Raw genomic sequence first — 21,265 nt, 5'->3', positions numbered from 1 at the left:
TATTTTATTGCAAGGCAACAAGGCATGTCACAAAAGCTGTATTATGTGATAATAATGCGGATTTGATATTTTATTTTTTTGACAAAAATGCGAATTTGATATTGATATTGATACGTAATACATTTGGGAACATTATTCGTGATATAAATTGACAAGAGATTTGGACAAACGTGGTTAATTATATTGACTTGGTTCAATCATTATTTTTTTTATAATGAAAAAAATAAAATGGAAATTTGGATGATAAAAATGTAAATTTTCTTCAATCATCTAATAGTACATGTTTGTCTTGCTTATATTTACTTCTGAACGATAAAAATTTAAATGGAAATTGTGGTAAGAAATTATGCTTCATCATTTAGTATAACATTTTATACTAAATATTATACATTTTTTAGTTGAGATTTGAACATTGATTTGTCACTTGTGCAAATATAATCCCTTAGGTCATATGTAAGTTCCATTTGTTACGATGTCACTTTTTATTAAGAAGAAAGAAAAAACAACAAAATAAAAATAAACATATATATCTTTGTAAACTTAACTCAGTTGATAGTGACATAATATATGTAAAGAACTGAGATTCGAACCCCGAACATCTACTTCTTTACAATTAAAATATGTGAGTTCCAACCACCAAACTACTAGAAGAAGAAAAAAAAACATGAGACTCCGTTGCCCAGTGAACCTTGAGGCATTGCAAGCAAAGATTGAGCAATATAAGGAAGGGTAGAGCTCCAAATCTTCATTCTTTTTTAAAGAACTCCAAATCTTCATAAAATCATTTTTTTTAAGGATATATGTCGGCTTCATACTTTTTCCAGCCAATACATTGATTACCTTATCTCAATTTGTCTTATTCAAAACAACACAAAACAAAAACATCTCAAAATGTGTGAGTTAAGATGATCATAACCATGAGTATGAAATTGATTTTGAGTTGAGTTAGGTCTAATCTAAATTTTAATATGGTCTATTTTAGAATGTTTATTTTTTCGGTCATTCAAAAATGATATATTTAACTTTAAATTTAGATTAAATTACATCGTTTATTTAATGAATTTAAAAAGCGAAATTTCTCTTATAATATAATAGTTGGGGAGTAGTACAAGAGTTTATCTAAAATTTGTTTGACCACTTGTTAATTGTTATCGTGACATTCTTATTAGAGGACTCAGGTTATACTTTAGATGTCCAATATTAAATAGATGAGACACTCATATTGGGTGAGATAAAACAGAACCATCTTCATCTTACAATTATGTTTTCTTAGACATTTTTAAACACAAAGAACTACTTTGACATGATTTTTTTTTTTTTTTACTAATTTAACATGAAAAAGAGATGAATTATATGTTTGAATCTTTGTTTTCGTTTCAATCTGTTTGAAATTTTATTTACATTAAAAAATATCTGATGTAGTTTTACCTAATAATATATGTGATTAATAAATAAATGTAGTATTGATCGGATAACAGCTATACGAGCATGCAGAAAGTATATGCCAGAATATATTCCCTAAAATGTAGACTGCACAGCACTACATTGTTGGAAAGTGTTTGGACATGGAACATAATTTCAGCATATGCATGCGGTCCAAATTTTACATCATCTCAATTTTTCTAATTTTAGAAAACAGAAGTTAACAAAAAATACTGCTGATACTACTATTACTTGAAATTGAAGTAACTACATTAGAAATATTATATAGGTAAATTTGGATAGGGACTAGGTAGTCAGTCATATCGACAAATTCTTGCTAAATATTATATTGTTTAGCATCACTTCAAACAAAAGCTTATTTTAGTTTTAAATTTTTTAATCATAACGAGTTGCTTGACGTGATATTTAGTTTCAAGAGTTTCGGAAGCGATCAATTCCACATATATAAAAATCTGAGTAAAAACATTGCTTGCATGACCAAAATAACATGTATATGCAAGTCGGTGGGGACGTTCTAAGTAATTTTGTGCAGAAGTAACATGTTTGATTTTTATCAGAAAAGCTTCAAGCCATAATTTTGATATTCTGAAATGGATTTAATTAGAGAAGCACGTGCATACTATTATAGCTAAGAGGATTAATATCTCTAGCAGGAATTACATTTGATGTTACAGAATACATTTGTACAAAGTACAAAACATTAGTTTCATCCCAATCAACTGTTTCAGCAGGTTATTAGTTATAACAACCTCTGAGAATATATCGGATTGCGGAATAGCCTTAGCGTCGATGTTTACTTGTTTTCTCCTCCCTTCTCCTTTTCTTATGCTTAGATTTCTCTTTGGACCTGTGCTTCTTAGAATGCACCTTGTCCGAGTGGCTTTTATGATGAGATTTTTTACTCTTTTTCCGTTTCTCTTCATGTAGCTCATCCTCAGAAGATTCATATGACTGCCTCTTTTTCCGTTTTTCTTCATGTAGCCCATCCTCAGAAGATTCATATGACTGCCTCTTTTTCCGTTTTTTTTCATGTAGCTCCTCCTCAGAAGATTCATATGACTGCCTCATTTTCCGTTTTTTTTCATGTAGCTCCTCCTCAGAAGATTCATATGACTGCCTCTTTTTCCATTTTCCTTCAAGTATCTCCTTAGAAGATTCATATGATTGCAACGATGGAGGCCTCTTTGGACCATAAATAGCACGGTGTTCCCTAAAATCCGGACTAGTAGAAGGCTCTTCATCAGGATTAGGAGGAAGGTAAGGTCCAGTCTCATCCATCCTTGGACCAATAGCACCTCTGCCTCGCTTCTTCCTGCACCAAAATGGAGTTTCCTCAGCTTTAAAGAAATTAAAGAGAGACAGATTATAAGTAAATAAATAGGTATTTTAGTCCTAGAAATTGTAACAATCAGTTAACTCAGTTCCTCAAATTTGTGAAATAGCAATTTAGTCTCTTAAATTTAAAAATATCAATCAATTTAGTCTTTTTTTCAAATTTTGCACCACAATTTAAAGGTTTTACACTTGTTTTGATGCAACAAAAGACTATTTAATTCTATATGTATGTCTTTCATTGGTTTTGATGGATGTTCAATAAAGAAATATTTTGATACAGGGACTAGACTGATTAATAGTATTCTTTAATTTAAGACACTATTTTGCTATTGCGTAAATTTGAGGGGCTGAATAGCCATCCCTTATAGTTTCAAGGACTGAATTGTCAATTTACTCAACAGTAGATATTTTGAAGGCATTCATACATGCAGATAAAATATCCGAAAGTATAAGAGAGTAATAATACCTTGAGTGTAGAAACTCCTCAAGCTCTTCATCCTTTAAACCTTCTTGAGTATGCCCGTATTCATTTTTAGTTGAGCATGAAGCAGAGGCACTAGTGCTTCTATCATCCCCGGCGTGTCTTTCTGCGCTTCTTGATGTGTTATGATCCATATGCCTTTTGTCATCACTTCTTTTATCTTTTGATGAGCCTGTAACTCGTTTATCTAGCTCCAATTCTTTCTCCCGCGCTCGCCACATTTCATTTACTTCGACAGCTCGATTTGCTGGTAGAAAGCACCAAAAGAAATTCAGTTCCATTAATATAGATAAACTATGAGGTCAGCATATATACGATCATGGTTATTTTAATGTCACAAATATTCAAGAAAAGAAGTCTCATATTCGACATGGGGTGCTTCAATTACATTGTGTTTGAAATGACAAATTGACCCAGTTAAGCCCTTGCCATTACTTTAAAAGAACATAATAGTCTTTGCACAATAATTTTGTTTTTCTTCTCAACTGTCCAGTTAACCAAATGAGAGAAGTTTTCGTAATTCTTTCTTTCCTTTTTCTCTCCATCCTACTTATATATAGCCTATAGTTATGAATCCCAAATTGCAACGTGTGTAAGGCAAAACCAAAACTGCTCTAGCCGGATAGCAGATAATGATATGACTGCTACACTTAAAATTTATATTACACATATTTAAGTTATGACAACTCAAATTTAAAAAATAAAAACTCAAAATTGAAGCTATATATTCAGAGGGCAAGATATCTACATCAACAACAACAATCAATCCTTTTCCCCCTAAATGGAAAGATATCTAAATGAAGAAAAGGAAAAAAATTAAAAGGTCGATAAAATAGAGGTTTCATAGCAGATGAAAGGGAACCAAACCAAGAAAGACGACTAGAGCAGTAGGTGGGTGTGGAACAGAGGACACGAAGAAGATCATAGCAGAAAGTGCAGGAGTAGAGGTGTGGCTTGAAAACACCAAAGTATGAGTGTATAACCAAGAGGTATGTGTTTTTGTAAAGAACCAAACAAGGGTTTCAAACCTATTTTTTTTCTAAACAAAGGAACGGCAACTCCTCTTTGTATAACAAAAACATTCAAATTGAGGGCAAAATATTCGGGCTTCAACTTCATGATTTAATACGATTTCAGCCACTATGGCAGCAGCGACAGTGACTACCCTGAATAATAATGTGATGCTTACTACAGATTGCCACTATGGGGAGATATTAATAAATAGTAGTAACTATCATCATATCTCATTTTCTCTCTAACTTCCCTAAGCTTCATTTTCTTGCTAGCCATTTTCTCTCTGCGTCCAATCAAACCATTAGTCACAATTTGTGCTTTGGCTTTGCATGAAACTGCAAGTACTGGAGTCATATTGGCTTATTGTGATAGTATCTAAGCCATATTGAAATATCGTATAAATATTTTTAAAGAAAACGTTTTCTTAACTTGTGCCCTTCAGCTATATTTGAAAATTAAAATACAACCTGTTAAATGACAATTTGCTTGAAAATCCAAAAAACATTTGATATGTTTTTATTCAAGTAGTTAGATATAATTTAACAGTAATAAATATTTCTTATGTTGTGACCTTGGGACATAGATAAACAGTGGTTTGGCTCCTCTAGTAGTGTTTAGTTGGGTGAAATGGCCAGGAGGGGAGGGGGGGCAAAATCCATTCTCCCTGAATTTTCACTCCCTATCAATGTTGGCGTGGTTTGATAAATAAGTTTTACTTTTCCAACTCTCCCCCTTGTGAATCAAACTAGAGGAGACTTATTCCCGTCCACTGCTATGACCCAAATATTTGTATGAGGGGGAGCACTAGTATGAAAAGTCTGAAAATGTAATTGTTAATTGAAAATTTGAGTGAATTGTAAGTTTGTAACAACTTCCTAGTTTACCATGTATATGCATGTATGTTTATGTATCTTATCATAATCTCAACTACAGATTTCCTAATCAATGATTGTAACCTCGCTAGTCCATATAATTTACAACCCTCATTTTAGTGGATCCAAGTCCCATAACTTTGTAAGGAAGCACCTCAAGTGCACCAGTTATGTACTGGATGTATACCTAGGGCGGAAAGCAGTCATATACGATACCTGTTAAAACTTGACCCACACATTAGTGCATGACTGCGTGTAAAGACACTAAAGAGAAATCTCTTAAAAAAAGACACTAATGAGAAGAATGTCCGCTTAAAAATAACTCAGACCAACCCTTGATTTTTGGCACAAAACCAAAAAGAAGTGAATAATGATCTCTATACATAAGCAAAAAAAAAAAAAAAAAAAAAAAAAAAAACAAGCCCATACGTCCTATGAATCTCTCTTTAATATATCAAAATATTTGATTCTCTTGAATAAGCCATGGATACACTATAAGAACTGTTTGAAACTCAAAGGGCATACCTAGCTTTCACCAAATAGATCAAAAGACAGATCTATAAAATATATTTTCCATTTCTCATATAATGATAAAACTTTCAAAGAACAACGACAAAGAAACAGACTGATTAAATCTATTAAGAATATTTCCAGTTTCCATACAACGATAAACCTTCATCGAAAGCACACCCATAAAACATAGGGATATAGAGCAATAATAACCAAACTCTATCTAAAATTAGCCAGTAAGGAAGAACCTTGTTGTACCCCACGTACGGTAGCAGTGAGAAAACGTGAGTTTGGCCGACTCCTTACATTAGGCTTTTGAAGATAAGCCAGAACACCCTCTTTTTCAGACTGCCGCCGCAATTCAGCTGCTTCCCTCATAAGCATAGCAGCTAATCTGTTTTCAGTCTCCAAATCCATCTAATCATATTGGCCAAAAACAAAGTAAGGAACACTCAAAATGAGACTTTGACTAAACGAATGAAATAAACAAATTCAGAAACAAAATCTTCAGATATTCCAAATTTCTCAGAGTTCTTAATGCAAGAAATCTTTTCAAAGAACCAAAAAGCTTTTGGTTATTACTTCTACTACAAATACCATTCTGTCTTTTCTATTCATACTAGGAAAGACAGACATTGTCCGTCTGTTCGCTTTTTCTATTATGCATTGTTTAGTGAAAAACCCAACAAAGAGATACCTTTCTCTATTTCAAATTGTATCCAAATCCCTAAGACATTTAGGCTATAATAAAATGTAGCACACAAGTATTAGGGCATGTTTAGATTGACTTATTTGAGTTTATCTACTAACATAAGTTTTGTGAAACTGCTTGGAAGAACTTATTAAAACAGCTTTTGTCATTGTTCACAAGCTAATTTCAGCATACTTTCATAAGTTCTCTTATATAACTTATAAAAACAGCTTATAGCTTATATCAAAACAATTTAACTTCATTTTATCTTTTGCTACAGAAATAACTTATACATAAGCACTTAACATGATAAGAACTTGTGCTATAAGCTGAAAATAAGTTGTTTATCCAAACATCCCCAAATTCACATTAAAGAAAGGCCTCAGCCCTCAACATATTGATGAACCATGATGATTATTACACAGAAAAACTATAGCATATTCATCTACATGATGAATTCGACCCATTTTGATCTTCCAACACATTAGGGTTCAACATCAAATCAAAGAGAAAATAAAAAACAAAAATTTAAAATTGAACCCAGAGAGTGCAAAATCAAACATTTCATTAAACCCTGAAATTCTACCACCATACGAACTCAATCAAAGATATAAAGGATGTAAATTGAAGCGAAGAAAGATATGAAAGTAAATAAAAACTAAGTTTTTTTTTTTGCAGATAGGAAGAATTAGAGGCGAATTAAAACACCAAAGTTGAAATTGATGAAGACCCATTAAATTAGGGAAGAAAAAGATTCGAAATTGGGAATAAAAAAAACTTGGTCGGAAAGAAGCTTACTTTGTCTCTGTCTACGGTGGCACCGTCGAAGGGATCGCTGTTCTCTTCAACGCTCGTTATTCAAAAGATCATGAATTTTATATTTATTTTTTTGACATAATCTGATGACTTAATTTTAATTTTAGGCAAGAGTTTAGTCTTTTATTTTTATTTTTATTTTTATTTTTATTTTCATTTTCATTTCAAATTTGTCATTTGAACCATTTGCATATAAATTTTCAAGCTTAAAATTCATATTTTTATTTTCTTATGATCTCTTAATTTTTAAATTTATGATCTTTTATCTATTTTTGTATATGAATATTATAATTGAACAATGAAACACATATACTCCTCGGATTACTCGTGTCTCGGTGTCGGACATGAGTCGTGTCTCACACCAACACATATAGTTACACTTAATTATATAATTTTCTCAAATTATTACATGTCAATGATTATGTTGTGTCTGGTGTCCGTGTCTGTATCCACGCTTCACCTGTTGATAATGTCTCAGACCAACACTTGCATAATCTTCTTCCAAGATGGTTCTCAGGTCGTAACGAAGGTTATTTATTGAGAGTCGTGTTCACCTCGTTCGCACGAACAAAAGAAAGTAGGATATTAGAAATATTTGATACCTTCTATTGAAAAAAGAGAAAGAATCGATTGATTTTTGTTGTATTGAGGGAGAGAAGCAATAGAGTTGCAGAGTTGGAAGTTGCGAGAATGTGACGAAGATGCCTGCACGAATGTAACACACCGGATTTATTTTGTTCTTTTCTTTTTTTATAATTTAAATAACACCTTTTAAAAGTAAATGATGTGGCACAAGACCATTAGATGATTGTGTAAACTGGCTTTGCACAATCATTGCACCATAATTAAACTCATGTACAATATTGCACAATATTGGTTGGTTGGTTAAGTAAAGTGAAACTTAGGGAGATAATCAAAATTCAATTTCAATGACAATATATAACACCAAATTATAACACGTTGCTTATATTTTTCAATTACATCAACAAAATATAAAATAAAAAATAAAAAATAAAAAAGCACCCCAATTCTCTAATGCTTCCGCACACGCAAAGTCTGAGAAGGGGTCTAACTAATTGATGTACTGTATACAACCTTGCTACGTTTTATTCAAAAATACCCAAGACTTGAACTTATGACCACGTAACAACAAATTAAATTTATCTTTACGCCAAAACTCATCATTTATACCGTCAATATAACAAATAGTAGTAATTTCATATCTTTGTAACAAACCTCAATTACAGGCCCCACACTCTTTTATTTTAAAATATACATTCTATTCCTTTGAAAAGTAAAACTACGTAGTAAAATAAACTCTCATTCCTTAAAACATGTTTGAATTACAATCTTATCTATTAAAAATTAAGTATGTGATATGCTTTAATCCATTTTAAAATAAATATTGTATAATATTTACTAACTATGTGTCACCATAAAAATAATTTATTTCTTTATAGAATGTCAATATTAATTTCAGTATTTTATTATGAATATAACGATTCAAAATATAAAATACATTTTTATGGATATAAAGATTCAAAATAAAAATTCATTTTTAAGTAGCCATATTTTATATGATTTAATGTACACAAAAAAAAAAGGCTTTAGTAACTTTTCTAAGAAATTAATTTTATATTGTACTCTTTCAAAGTTTATAATAGGATTTAAAATTATATGTTAATGATTTTTTTTAGGGGAAAATCACATGTTAATGATATTGTGAATTAAAATAGAGAAAAATATGCTTTTAAATTTTGATTATATATTCCTTCAAAATTTTTTTTTTGATTATATTAAAATGGACCTCTAATATCATTTTTCTCTACATAATTTTTGTATATTAGATTTTCGACGTGTGGCTATTAAAAATATTATTATTATTATTTTTGAAAAATATTAAAAAATATTATTAAGGGAAGGAGTCGTACATTTTAACATAAAAGATCAAATATAGGTAATTTAAACTTCTTTCAAATGGAGTGTAGTTCGATTTTTTCCAATAAATTTTGCATAAGATAAGCGAGGAGTGTATATTTTTTGACATCGAAGAGAACATCAATGAAATTTACTCCGTGTCTCTTAAAAAATTGATATTCAATATATTAGTGTTTAATACATTTATAGAATAATGATATTGTTAGCGATTTTATTAAACTGGGTTTTTCTATTAAAAAAAACAAATTGATCAATTTTAAAGATCTATATTATATATAAAGAAAATTATCCCAGCTTTTTTGGGTTGAATTATTTCTTTCAAAAATGTCATTGATTTTTAATACAAATATACTATACATAAAGAAAACTATCCTTTTAGCTTTTTTTGGCTGAATTTTTCTTTTCAAAAATGCCTTTGATTTTTAATACAAATAACACATTAACAAATAGATAAAAATAAATTTAATATACGTAAAGAAAACTATCTCTTTAAGCACTTTTATTCTTTTCCTAGGTGTACTCGTCACGACTGTCACTTGTCCACCTGCAAATTCCATCAGAGACAATATATCAGTTGTTAACATTACAAAAACCAATGGCCGGTATCTCTCACATCATAACTCTTAAACAGTTGATGTTTAGACAAAAGCATAACTAATAATGTTTATAACTTGGCTCAATCCGGTATCTCTCACATCATTAGTTTGTGTGTATTCTATATGATTCTATATTTAAGTATCAAAAAGAGTTCATATTAACTTGATCAAGCATCTCTAACCCTAAAGGATATATTTAGCTACTTACTTTTATAATAGCCTTGCAAAAATGGAAGAAAAAACGAAGATTCATGACAAGATTCACTCAACAAATCTTGCAAAGAATTCACTTCTAACACTCTTGCTTCATGTTTTCTCGGGTCACAACCCAACTTCTTTTACTATGCATGTAACTTGCTATTAAGTTTCTATTCATACCTTCTTTTCTTCATTATGCTAGCACATTAATTTCTTTTCATTCCTTGGCCTTCAAAACATGTCACTAATTGACAAATAATAATAATAAAATACAATTCGACTCAATCAATCAAAATTGATAATTTATTCAAAATAACTTTAAATTAAATATTAAACTAATAAAAATAGAATTAAAACTTAATTAAAAAGACTCTAAAAATGTGATATGATGGACTGTCATCAAAAAGCTTCTTTTAGAAACATCAACGATCACCACTATATTTTGTGCATAAAAGGAAGATAATTATTTCACCACTCTAGAAGATAATTCCCGAAACTTTTGGGATGTATCTAGGCTAAAATATGTTTTTGGTCCCTGCAAATATAGCGAGTTTGGGTTTTAGTCCCTGGTAAAAAAAAATTTTGTTTTTCATCCTCGCAAAATTTTTTGTTTTTTAAAAAAGTCCCTAGACCCATTGAAGCAGCCATCTGTCACACTGATGCCGACGTGGCGCACGCTGACTGTGCATAAGTGGCCATATGACATCTGACGTGGCAATTACAATTTTTAAAATTAGAAAAAGGGTTTTTTAATTTCGAAAATTGATTTTCTGAAATTTAAAATACATAAAAAGCTTTAATTTAATTGAAATGTAATTAAATTTCGAAAATTAATCAGTATAGAGCAAATCTGAATGAACAACAGCAACATTTGCTTTGTGGGATTGAAACTCGAAAGGAATCAAGATTCAAGAGAGAAAAAAGCAGGTGGAGGACAACAACAACATTTTTCTTTTGCTTTAGATTCAATTATTTTATTTATTTTTCGTAAAAAAACTACACAGCATGAACAATAGCTCTGCAACATACTCTTCTAACCCATAAGCAATAGATAAATTTGTGCAGCTTCCCCAACACCATCAGCAAGCAATTCAAGACGAATATAAAGCTTGTTGCTAATCTCAACCACCATATTAAGCTCTTCCTCTTGCTCAAGAGCAATAACACCGTTCAAAGCAAGCTTCCTCCCAACCAAATTGTCTTTGAATCCATTACAAACCAGAAAAGCTTCTCTGTTACCTTTACACAAACAGCTCAAAGCCAAAAGCAATTCAGGCTTCGATCCAGCTTCCAACCCCAACCTAAACTGCCAACCAAATTCAACAATATCCTCTACAAAAAACTTGTCCTGATTACACTTCGAAGGAACAACAAACCCATTTAGGAGAGATGAGAAGAGAGGACGCAATTTGGGAGTTTCAGATTTTCCCCCTTTCTCTTTTATGTCTTTTTTTAATTCAATTAAAATAAAGTTATTTATTTTTAAATACTGAAAATGATTTTTGAAATTTTAAAATTTGTTTTTTAATTGATAAAAGCCACATCAGATGCCACATGGCTACTTATGCACAGTCAGCGTGTGCCACGTCGACATCATAGTGACAGATGGCTGCTTCAACGGGCCAGGGACTTTTTTAAAAAACAAAAAATTTTACGAGGATGAAAAACAAATTTTTTTTTTACCAGGGACCAAAACTTACACTCTCTATATTTGCAGGGACTAAAAGCATATTTTAGCCATGTATCTATCATACATATACATTACGGGTAAAACAGTTTTCCGAAGATAACTTTCAAACCCTTCGGCTATGTATATATTATAGATAAAAACAGAATTTCGGGGTCCAAGAGATATTGAGAAGTGTAAAAAGAAATCATTTGGTCTCGGGTCGAGTCCAACCTCAAGCCCAATTTGAACTCGAAATGACGAAAAGAACCCTTGAATACCGTTTCTTTTATTCTCTTACCAGCCTGTCTGAATCGTAACGGCTAGTTACACGGGACTTTAAAATTCTTCGAACAATCTAAACTTGTTGTTACAACACCAAAACAAAAACAACACTGTGTTACTGTAACGCTCTTAACAAAATAATGTCAGAAAATCGATTCTTGCCTATAATTGAAGAAGAGGAAATAGAAATTGACGACGATTTCTACGAGAAGATCGAAGCACCTAAGTTTGTCGACCTCACCAAACCTGATAAACGCCGTCCTGATGATGACCGTCACTGGTTCTGCGCTCGCTTTGGTAATTATTTTTTTTATTTTTCATCTATGAAGCACTCACACAGACACCAGACACAATAGTGACATGTGTCCGTGTCAGACATTCACATATGTGTCTCACATTGGATATGCAGTGTTGTAGATGTTTTCATTTTGATAATTGGAACTCAATTCTCAGGATGTGACCAAAAGCATGAAGAAGAGTTTGATTCTGAAGCAATTTACAAGAATTTTGTTCTTCGGGTATCTTCTAGACCTGACTTGCTTTATTGATTTTGGTTTTGGTCATAAGAACAATTAATTAGTAATGAGTAATGTGTAACGAGTATTTCTCAAATTTGTGTTGGATTTTCAGGTTATGGCAGCTAGAAGCCCCAATGTTCGGCTTAGAAAAGCATTGAATCGAAGAGAAAGAGAAGCGAGGTAGCCAACTATTAACACTTGTATCGTGAACAAATTTTTCAAATAATTTCTTAGTATAGTAGGTAAAGTTGGGGTTTTGAAAATGGTTTTCAAATGCAATCTAGGTTATGTTTAGATAAACAGCTCAATTATGCCCTTTAAGTGTTCTTCATATAAGTGCTTAAGCATAAGTCTATAAGCCATACGCCATTTATATGACAAAAGATGAAACAAAGTCAAATTGTCTTCATATAATCTATAAGTTGTTTGCATATTTTATCCTGTAGAGCTTATGGAAATAAGCTGAAAATAGCTATGAACATGCCATAAGTGGTTTCCATTAGTTCTCACAAAAGGTATAATAAGTGTTTATGCCGGTAGATAATCTCAAATAAGTCGATCAAAACAAGCTGCTAGTCATAAACAATATCAAGAATCCTGATGTGATTGGACTAAAAATCTTGTGTAGTAGAGCCTTTAAAGTGACACAATTTTTCGCTGTTGTTATTTTTCAGTTCGAATTTGAAGTGCCCGAATACTGCTCCTGCAAAGCCAAGGATGTCAAGAATGGATTTCATTTCCTCATTGTCACACAAGGTGACTGAGAATAAAGTGAAAGTTGTCAAACCTCTTTCTAAGGTTGCTGCAACCCCAAAAGCCAAGGTGAAGCAATCACCCTCCGTGAGTAAGGCTTTGACCACTCCAAGGAATCAAAAGAAGGTTTCTAATTTGGAACAGTTTAGAAGTGTTCAGAACAAGAAATCATTGACTGTTGCTGTGTCGAAGCCTAAGAGCAGGGTAGTGGCTAAGGCATTGGTTTTTAACTCACCAAAGAAGGTGGTTGGGACAAAGAGTTCTGTGGAATTGAAAACATCCATGAAAGCATTGTGTTCTGCAATGAAGAAGCTTGAATTTAATGGAGTGAAGAAGAATGGAGAAGGATGTAACAACTCATTGCCAGTGGGTTCCTCTAGAAAGGTGCAATTTAAGGGACGAGAGGTTAAAAGCCGTGTGTTTGATTCATTGTATTCTAGTAATCGAAACGAACCAGAAAATAACACTGTTAAATGTCTAAAAGAGAAGAAAGCGAAAGCTATGGAGAAAAACCATGTTCCCGTGCCGCATGAAAGTGACTCTAGTGAGTTGGAGACGGAAGAAAAATCAAGGAGTGACTCTCTAGAAAGAGGAGAGAGTTCAGTTCTAACTTTGTCAGAAGCTTCTAGAGATGATATTACCTCACTGTCAACTTCGAAAGAAGAAGAGAAGAGCTCAGTTCTAACTCTGTCACAAGCTTCTGGAGATGATGTTACTTCACTGTCAAGTTCAAACGAAGAAGAGAAGAGTTCAGTTCTAACTCGGTCAGAAGTTTCTAGAGATGATATTACCTCACTGTCAAGTTCGAATAATGAAGAGAAGAAAACTATTGAAGAGAGTGAAAATGAAGAGAAAAGGATCACAGTCTCACACAAGAGAAGAATTCCTGAAGCCAAAAAGAGAAAGGCTGTAGGAAGTTCAATGTCTTCTGATGATAAAGAAAATGAGATTCAACTTAATGAGAATGATGACAAGGAAAACTCTTCAGCGCCTTGTGAGAATATGTAAGTAATTTGATTTGTCTCAAAGTATGTTTTATGCCGGCTTTTTTTTTAGTTTCTTAAACTTAAAGTAATCATTAAAAAAATTGTAGCCGCAGAGATGTAAGCACCATCAATGACGGTTCCAAAAAGAACATTCTTGAAAGCAAGCAGGAGGATGGAAAAATACATAAGGTTTGGCCTAGTTTAGAATCTCACTGATGTTGTTTTAACTTCCCACCTACTTGATTGATAATCTTTATGACCTTGAAACAGAAATCTACATCGACAACAACTGGTTCTCAAGTTGTAAAATACAGAAAATTAAAGCCCACAAATCCTAAGCCGTTTAAGTTCAGAACTGATGTAAGTAAGGGCTTCTGTTCTCATTGGTTTATTTAGTTTAGAAGTAAGTTGAAATCATCTAGCGTGTGATTTATGATGTATTGTATGCCGCAGGAAAGGGGAATTCTCAAAGAAGCAAAGCTGGAGAAAAAAATCACATCACCCTTGAAAGAAATCACTGCTAAAGATGGCAATGCAATAAAGAAACATAAGAATGTAAGCAATTAAGTTTCATTGTGAACCTCAATCAACCTTTTATTATTTGCTTTTGTATATCTAAAATTTGCCTTTTCTTTTATCTTCCTTTCAGAAGAATGAAACTTGTACAGCACAAAGTGATCAAGACTATTATAGCAGTTGCAGCGAGAATTCAAACCAAACAACTCAACAAAATCAAACTGTAAGTTAATGCACATAAGGTCCTGCTTATTGCTAAGCACCTGAATTACTGCTTGCTTAATGTGTGTTTTTTAAAGACAGTGGCTGAAACTTCCTCAAAATATTGTGTAGGGAAACATTCATAGTGACAACAACTACAACAGCAAAGTGCAACTTATATTATCTGCTAAAACACCTAACAGAAATCCTGGTTCTAAACTTCAGAAACATATTGATCTGGATGAAAATTTCAAAAGAAAATCCAAAATGATGCAACGTAATGTTGTGATGCCTAGAAGGTTGGAAATTTAAGAATAAAGCTTCGTATTTTCAATCTATTGTCTTTGGAATTGGAAATTTACTAATAAAAGTGTATCTTGCAGTGTTTTGTCAAAGAAGAAAGAAAAAGTAGTTCTTGGAACGGCTTGTAAACTAGGTGTCATTACTGAAAAGCGTTCAGACACTCTAAAACCAAAGGACACAACAAAGCCACGTAAAAATGATGCATCTTGTTCGCAAGGAAGGAGAACTTTGACTGTCCCAAAGGAACCAAAGTTTCATAGTCTCCATGTGCCTAAGAGCTGCACCACCAGGAAACCAACTTAGAGATGAACATAGTAGAGCTTGGTGAACGGAGGGTGTTGTTCAATATGATCATTGAATTTTGTTGAGTGCTTTTCGTAAATTGAAGAAAACGATGTGTTTGTTGTTGTAACCTCTAGATAGATGATTTTTTTTTATACTGCTATTCTGTATTAGCTTCATTCATATACGATTATGTTTGTATTTTGTAATGATAATAACAAGTTCTGTAATTGTGCAAAAAAACAAAAACATTTAATTTGGTGGCCTTCTATTTCAATCAAAGAGTAATTTTTTAAGCTTAGTTGATTTCAATACAATTTTATTAGTAAATTCTTGTGTATGAATGATCCAAACCACCATCACAAAGCTGGGGATCGCAAGCATTGAAATTCTTGTGTATTGATGAAGGCAAACTTTAGCAATCATTGAACTTTGTTGAGTGCGGTTTTGGTAAATTGAAGAAAATGATGTGTTTGTTGTAAGTTTGTAACCTGCGAGATAGATGACTTTTTTTTTAATACTGCTATTAGCTTCAGTTTTGAGTTGTGTAATGATGTGTCAGATTGATGATTCATATACAAGTTTGTAATTGTGCAAAAAATACATGTAATTTGGCTGCCTATACATCAAAGAGTAATTTTTACGCTTAGTCTATTTCAATACAATCATTCAAACTCGAAGTCATGAATGACCCAAACCACCAGCACAAAGCTGGGATCACAAGCATTAAAATTCTTGTGCATTTCTGTTGTGACAATGATGAAGGCAACTTTTGCAAAACATGGGCATCACAATTTATTTCCTTGCAGACATAAGGATGAATCTGATTAGTCTCCAACCAACTGCACTTTTTTTACTTGGTTGTCCAGTCACTTTAGTCCCCTTTATTCTTGATTTTGTTTTTCAATTTCTCATTTGCTGCCACAAGTTCAGCAGCTATGCCTGGTTCATTGGCAGAATGACCTGCATCTGAAACCACCTGTATTTCATAGTATGGTTCAGTAACTTAACCAAGTTTTGCTCAAGATTAACTGGAAACTTTCTTCTTGAAAAGAATAAACAACAAAACCATCATTTGCCATTTAATTAAAAGTAGCACATTTCACTGTAGAACAACTTAAAAATCTGTTTGGAAACTTCAAAGATAATTTAACATAGCATGCAGAAAAATATCGTGAATTTAAGCGAGACTAATGACCAGAAGCAACACTCTCTTCTTACCCGAAAATCTGCTTCTGGCCAAGCTTTATGAAGATCCCAGGCTGACATCATAGGACAGCAAACATCATACCTTCCCTATAAAGTCAAGCATGAAGATCATAAGAGTCTGAATTTTGATGGAATAGGATGGATCAAAAGTGATTTACCTGCACGATTGTGGTGTTGATATGCCTTATTTTATCAACTCCGTCTAACAAGAATGAATCGGATGAAAAGAATCCCTTGTTGACGAAATAGTGGTTTTCAATCCTTGCAAATGCCTGATAGAAAAAATATCTATCATTTGACATCACTCATAAGTCATCATGCAAGTTAAAGAATCTCAATTATAAATTTTGAAGGGAAAGAATTGTAGACTTAATATTTTTAAAAAGGAAGAGAAGAGAAACTCCTATTCTTCCACTTATATTGCGGCTTTGTTTGACAACGCCCGATAAACTAACTTATATAGCTTATGTGACTGACTTATAAGCTTGTTTGACCAAAATAGAGGAGTTTATTAATGATCTTATCTCAGTAGCTAATGGTTTTTTTGGGAAGCTAATTTAAATACCATTCCGCTTATAACTGAATTATGTTTTCTATCCCTTTTACAATTTGACTTGGGGCTCTGAACAATTAAGCATTAAGATGTAGAAAGAAGTGCAATGCATATGCCTTAAGGTTACAAATCCTGGTGTCAATTTATTTTCCTCATTTTAGAGAAGAATAATCTGCAGTTGTCACCACTGCTATTTAGTGTCAACCTAGAGAGATCCTAGAATATTAACTATTTCTTTATAGGGGATAAAAGGTTTTCCGCAAAGACGGCATAATTCAAGACCACATAAAAAAATCACTGTGTACTGCATTTATATGCACTAGAAATCTGTAATATCCGTGCCTTAAAATTGTTTTTATCACGCAAATGAAAATTGTAATATTATTAATTTATATGAATTGCATTCGAACTGCAAACTTTTACAGGCAACACCATACCATTCTCAAGACTGCATATCGGGAAATCGATAGAAATTAGAAATAGAGAGGGGCTTTATGACAGAATTTTAAGAATGATCAGCCACAGCTTTTTATCAGCCAAAATCCATGCAATTCCTCATTTGATAAACTTACCAGTGAAAAGTAGTCATCGTCTCCTCTTTTGACCATATCTTCATTTGGAAGAAGATGAGCAGTCATCATTTCCCATTTGGTCCATGCTCTAGCGGCAGCATACTAAGAACGAAGATATAGGTAAGTAATCAACAAAAATATTTTGGCAGGATTTAGAAACTGGAAACAAAAAAAGAAAAATTCAGGACCAGTCCTTTTTACATTTTTAACAAAGAGATTGGTCCGTGAATCCCCATCCCCTCAATTAAAAAGAAAAAAATCCATCATGTAAAAATTAAAATGGCAGTAAACTTGTCAATATACACAAGAAAAGCACTCTGATAATCCAGTCAGGTACATTAACAATTTCATATAAAAGCTTGCTATTCGTCAAATCAGATACAAAGACCTATTGGTATTGGTAACTGGTAAGGATAAACTTTTAAACTTGTTCAATTATCTTCAACTATATGTATGATGTTCCTAGAAGTGTTCACGCCAATAGATGTGAGTAATAAATAGCCTTGACACCAAAATAACATTAAAAAAAAAAAAACAAGCATTATGACTGTCGGGGGAAAATGAAGAAGGATAGCTCAGAAACCAGACAAAGAGTCACCTGAGTTTTGATATCATCAGAGTTTAATCTCTTCTTATAAGCATCAATGAAACATCCTCTCTCCTTTTCTGGAATAAGATCTCTGAATGGCTCCCAAGCTGACATGAGAAAAATGCACAAACTATTAACCATTTAAAGTCATGATATTTTTTAAGATGAAGAAAAGCCATGGATCACAATCAAATCAATTATGAGATTATGCAAAGCTACAATAAAAATACCAAACTAACAACAAAAAAGAATAAAATCAGTTAAGTTATCATAAACAGTGCTTTTTTCTCACATTCCTCATGAAAATAATTTTAGTTCTCACATGCAAAGAAACAGATATAACCTAAAGCTCCAAGCTTATTCTATGTATCAAACAAGTCAAAAATAACTTTACATTTTAAAAGGAAGGCTTATTATGCATGACAATTACTCAAACTTAATTCACTAAACAAACAAATAAAAAATAGTCTAATAATACCATCAGGGTATATTGCAGCAGCACCACCCTCATAAAACCAATCAATCTCTTTCTTCCTTAAAAGGAAGATTCCCCTGAGGACGATGCCAGTTACCTTGTAACAAAATAATAAAATATATTAAAGGGTGAAGAACATAACAAGGAATAAACTCCTTAATTACAGATTACACATCCTCAATGATACTAATACAACATGTTTTATATAATGTAAAAGAAGGTCATGAAAATTAAAACATGTTACACACCTTGTCTGGGTGAGATTGGCTGTATGCAAGAGCAAGTGTGCTTCCCCATGATCCACCAAATACCTGTATATTATATTATATGGATAATAAAATCATATACCATTACATAAGAATCTTAAAATGTATGTATGGTGATAAACAACCAGAGGTGAAAGACGACCTGCCATTCTGGAATCTGCAAATGTTCTCTTAATTTTTCAATGTCATCAATAAGGTCCCATGTGGTGTTATGCTCTAAGCAAGCATGGGGTGTGCTTTTCCCCGCACCTCTCTGATAAAGAGAAAATTAGTAATTCCCAAGAGCTGGAGTCACAATCATTACACACCACACCACTCTAGAGTTTTGAAGCTAACCTGATCAAAAAGTATGATTCGGTAAAATTCAGGATCGAAAAATCTCCTATTGCTCGGGGAAGTTCCCCCTCCCGGGCCTCCATGTAGGAATACAACTGGCTGCCAGGAAAGATTTTATAAAATTATGAATCAATATTTTTTAGTATATAGAATAAAATGCATAAAATCTAGGGATAAGCGGCCCGAGTAATCCAGGCTAGAGTTCGGTAGGAAGATAAGTAAATTCTGCCCAAAGATTGTTCCAACCAAGAATGTTCTGGCCCAGAATATTTCGGTTTTTCAAATTGGCTCCCATAAAAAACATGAGCCACCAGCCCACCACAGATAAACTACATATATCAATTCCAATAAAATGGTCCACGGAATTTATCATCTTGAATTCTACATGAGGCTTAATGGAACAATTCAACATTACAGTTCATTCATAGCATCAATAAACAATCCACATACGACCATTATATAACAGTGCCTCACATTCCAGTCTTCATCAATCAATATATACACACATAAGCCTACTCCATCGATAAAAATCAAGAAAAGTTTAAAACTTTGTTATTAAAAACTTCAAATGGTTTATCGCCAAGTTAGTCTCTGAAATTGTAGACGTCAGGCAATTCAATCCCTAGCATAAATGAAATTTCAAAATTGAATGTAATCACATGGGTCAGTCTCAGTATACTTATCAAACACCAGAACGCCTTTGATCAGACGTGTCGGTGCTACATAATGGATAATTTTGAATTTAAGGTATTTTCAACACTAAATTGACAATTCAGTCTAGAAATATACAACTACTCACATGGCCAGTTGGATTTCCAGATTGCTCCCAGTAGATAGTGTGAAGATCTGAAACCTTCAAAAAACCAGTTGTATAGGGTTCAATATCTGGGTACAAATTTGTGTTGACTGGTGAAATTTCTTCCTTCTGTGAAGCCATCAAAGAAGTAGTAGGAGGTACTGAGTGAATTTGATTTTGATGATGATGAATGTTTTGCACACCAAAAACCAAGTTCTTTCTCACTGCATGTAGAAATAAAAAAGATCAGAAGAAAGAGATTAAATGAATGAATGAATCCAAACAAAACCTTAGGGGAAGTTACCTGAAGAAGAAGAAGAAGTGGTTTGGTGAGAGAATTGTAGTAGTTGTTGTGAAGTTGAAACTGAATATGTAGTATTAGTTGTTGAGAATGGAAGTGTACCCAAACCAAAACCCAACTTCATTCTCTGTTATTAACGTCTTTTTGGTAGTGCCTACGTAAATTTCACATGTTTGTACTGGTTATCTTTGTAAATTTTTTATTTTTGGGTATTGTTAATGAGTGCTCGGAGCACTCTTTAAATATTCTAAAAGAAAAATAATTTTATAAAAAAATCAAAGATTTTGATTCACATATAGTTATCATTTAAAGATCTTAACCCTAGAGACACTAGTTAACATTTTCCTTTATTTTTATTTTTTTTTATCATACCTCTTTATTCTTTCTTCCTTTCAATTTTCAAATGTGTTTATGAGTTGGTTAGATTGCATTTTGGTCCCTCAACTTTTTTAAGTTAGCAATTTTCTTCCATCAACTTTTAAAATAACACTTTTGATCCCCAACTTTAGCCTTTTTTGTAAAAGTGACTAACAAATGAATGAAAACCTTTTAAACAAGCATTATTAGAGATTGCATTTGTTAAGTTATGAACAACTATGTTGGTTTGTCTCTATGTGAAATTCACATGAGAATTAAAACAAGACAAAGGGCTCGTTTGGATTAGCTTATTTTAGAGCTTATATAAAACAGCTTATGCAAATAAATATATTTTTATGTATTGTTTATAAGTTTTTAAGGTAGTTTATGAAAAAATGGGTTATGAA

At 32.5% G+C, this 21,265-nt stretch overlaps 3 protein-coding genes across 4 annotated transcripts; 1 reads left to right on the top strand and 2 right to left on the bottom strand.

Annotated features, from left to right (window-relative positions):
* Positions 1–2,018: 2,018 nt before the first annotated feature.
* On the bottom strand, positions 2,019–7,248 carry LOC11434347 (high mobility group nucleosome-binding domain-containing protein 5). The gene is made up of 4 exons (XM_003593302.4): positions 7,145–7,248; positions 5,904–6,072; positions 3,245–3,506; positions 2,019–2,755 (listed from the first exon to the last, which is right to left on the bottom strand). Exons 2-4 carry the CDS (start codon positions 6,070–6,072, stop codon positions 2,224–2,226), a joined length of 963 nt encoding a protein of 320 aa, XP_003593350.2. The 5' UTR covers positions 7,145–7,248; the 3' UTR covers positions 2,019–2,223.
* A 4,657-nt stretch (positions 7,249–11,905) lies between these two features.
* On the top strand, positions 11,906–15,681 carry LOC11434346 (E3 ubiquitin-protein ligase RBBP6). The gene is made up of 10 exons (XM_003593300.4): positions 11,906–12,142; positions 12,299–12,363; positions 12,476–12,543; positions 13,038–14,120; positions 14,210–14,291; positions 14,373–14,462; positions 14,556–14,657; positions 14,752–14,841; positions 14,952–15,118; positions 15,203–15,681. The coding sequence occupies exons 1-10, from the start codon at positions 11,986–11,988 to the stop codon at positions 15,423–15,425; spliced, it is 2,127 nt and encodes a 708-aa protein (XP_003593348.1). The 5' UTR covers positions 11,906–11,985; the 3' UTR covers positions 15,426–15,681.
* A 230-nt stretch (positions 15,682–15,911) lies between these two features.
* On the bottom strand, positions 15,912–20,679 carry LOC11421175 (proline iminopeptidase). 2 transcript variants are annotated; one of them, XM_003593299.4, is made up of 11 exons: positions 20,505–20,679; positions 20,204–20,424; positions 19,405–19,503; positions 19,211–19,321; positions 19,051–19,113; positions 18,806–18,899; positions 18,337–18,434; positions 17,739–17,840; positions 16,772–16,885; positions 16,626–16,700; positions 15,912–16,383 (listed from the first exon to the last, which is right to left on the bottom strand). In XM_003593299.4, exons 1-11 carry the CDS (start codon positions 20,623–20,625, stop codon positions 16,279–16,281), a joined length of 1,203 nt encoding a protein of 400 aa, XP_003593347.1. In that variant the 5' UTR covers positions 20,626–20,679; the 3' UTR covers positions 15,912–16,278. The 2 variants fall into 2 exon arrangements, with proteins under 2 accessions (XP_003593347.1, XP_024632309.1); XM_024776541.2 differs by having other exon boundaries at positions 20,204–20,427; positions 20,511–20,679.
* Between the last annotated feature and the right edge of the window lie 586 nt (positions 20,680–21,265).

Source organism: Medicago truncatula, chromosome 2, assembly GCF_003473485.1.
Source record: "Medicago truncatula cultivar Jemalong A17 chromosome 2, MtrunA17r5.0-ANR, whole genome shotgun sequence".
NCBI classification, from domain to species: Eukaryota; Viridiplantae; Streptophyta; class Magnoliopsida; order Fabales; family Fabaceae; genus Medicago; species Medicago truncatula.
Note: the sequence above shows the minus strand (reverse complement) of the source record. Positions and strands in the feature narration are given on the sequence as shown.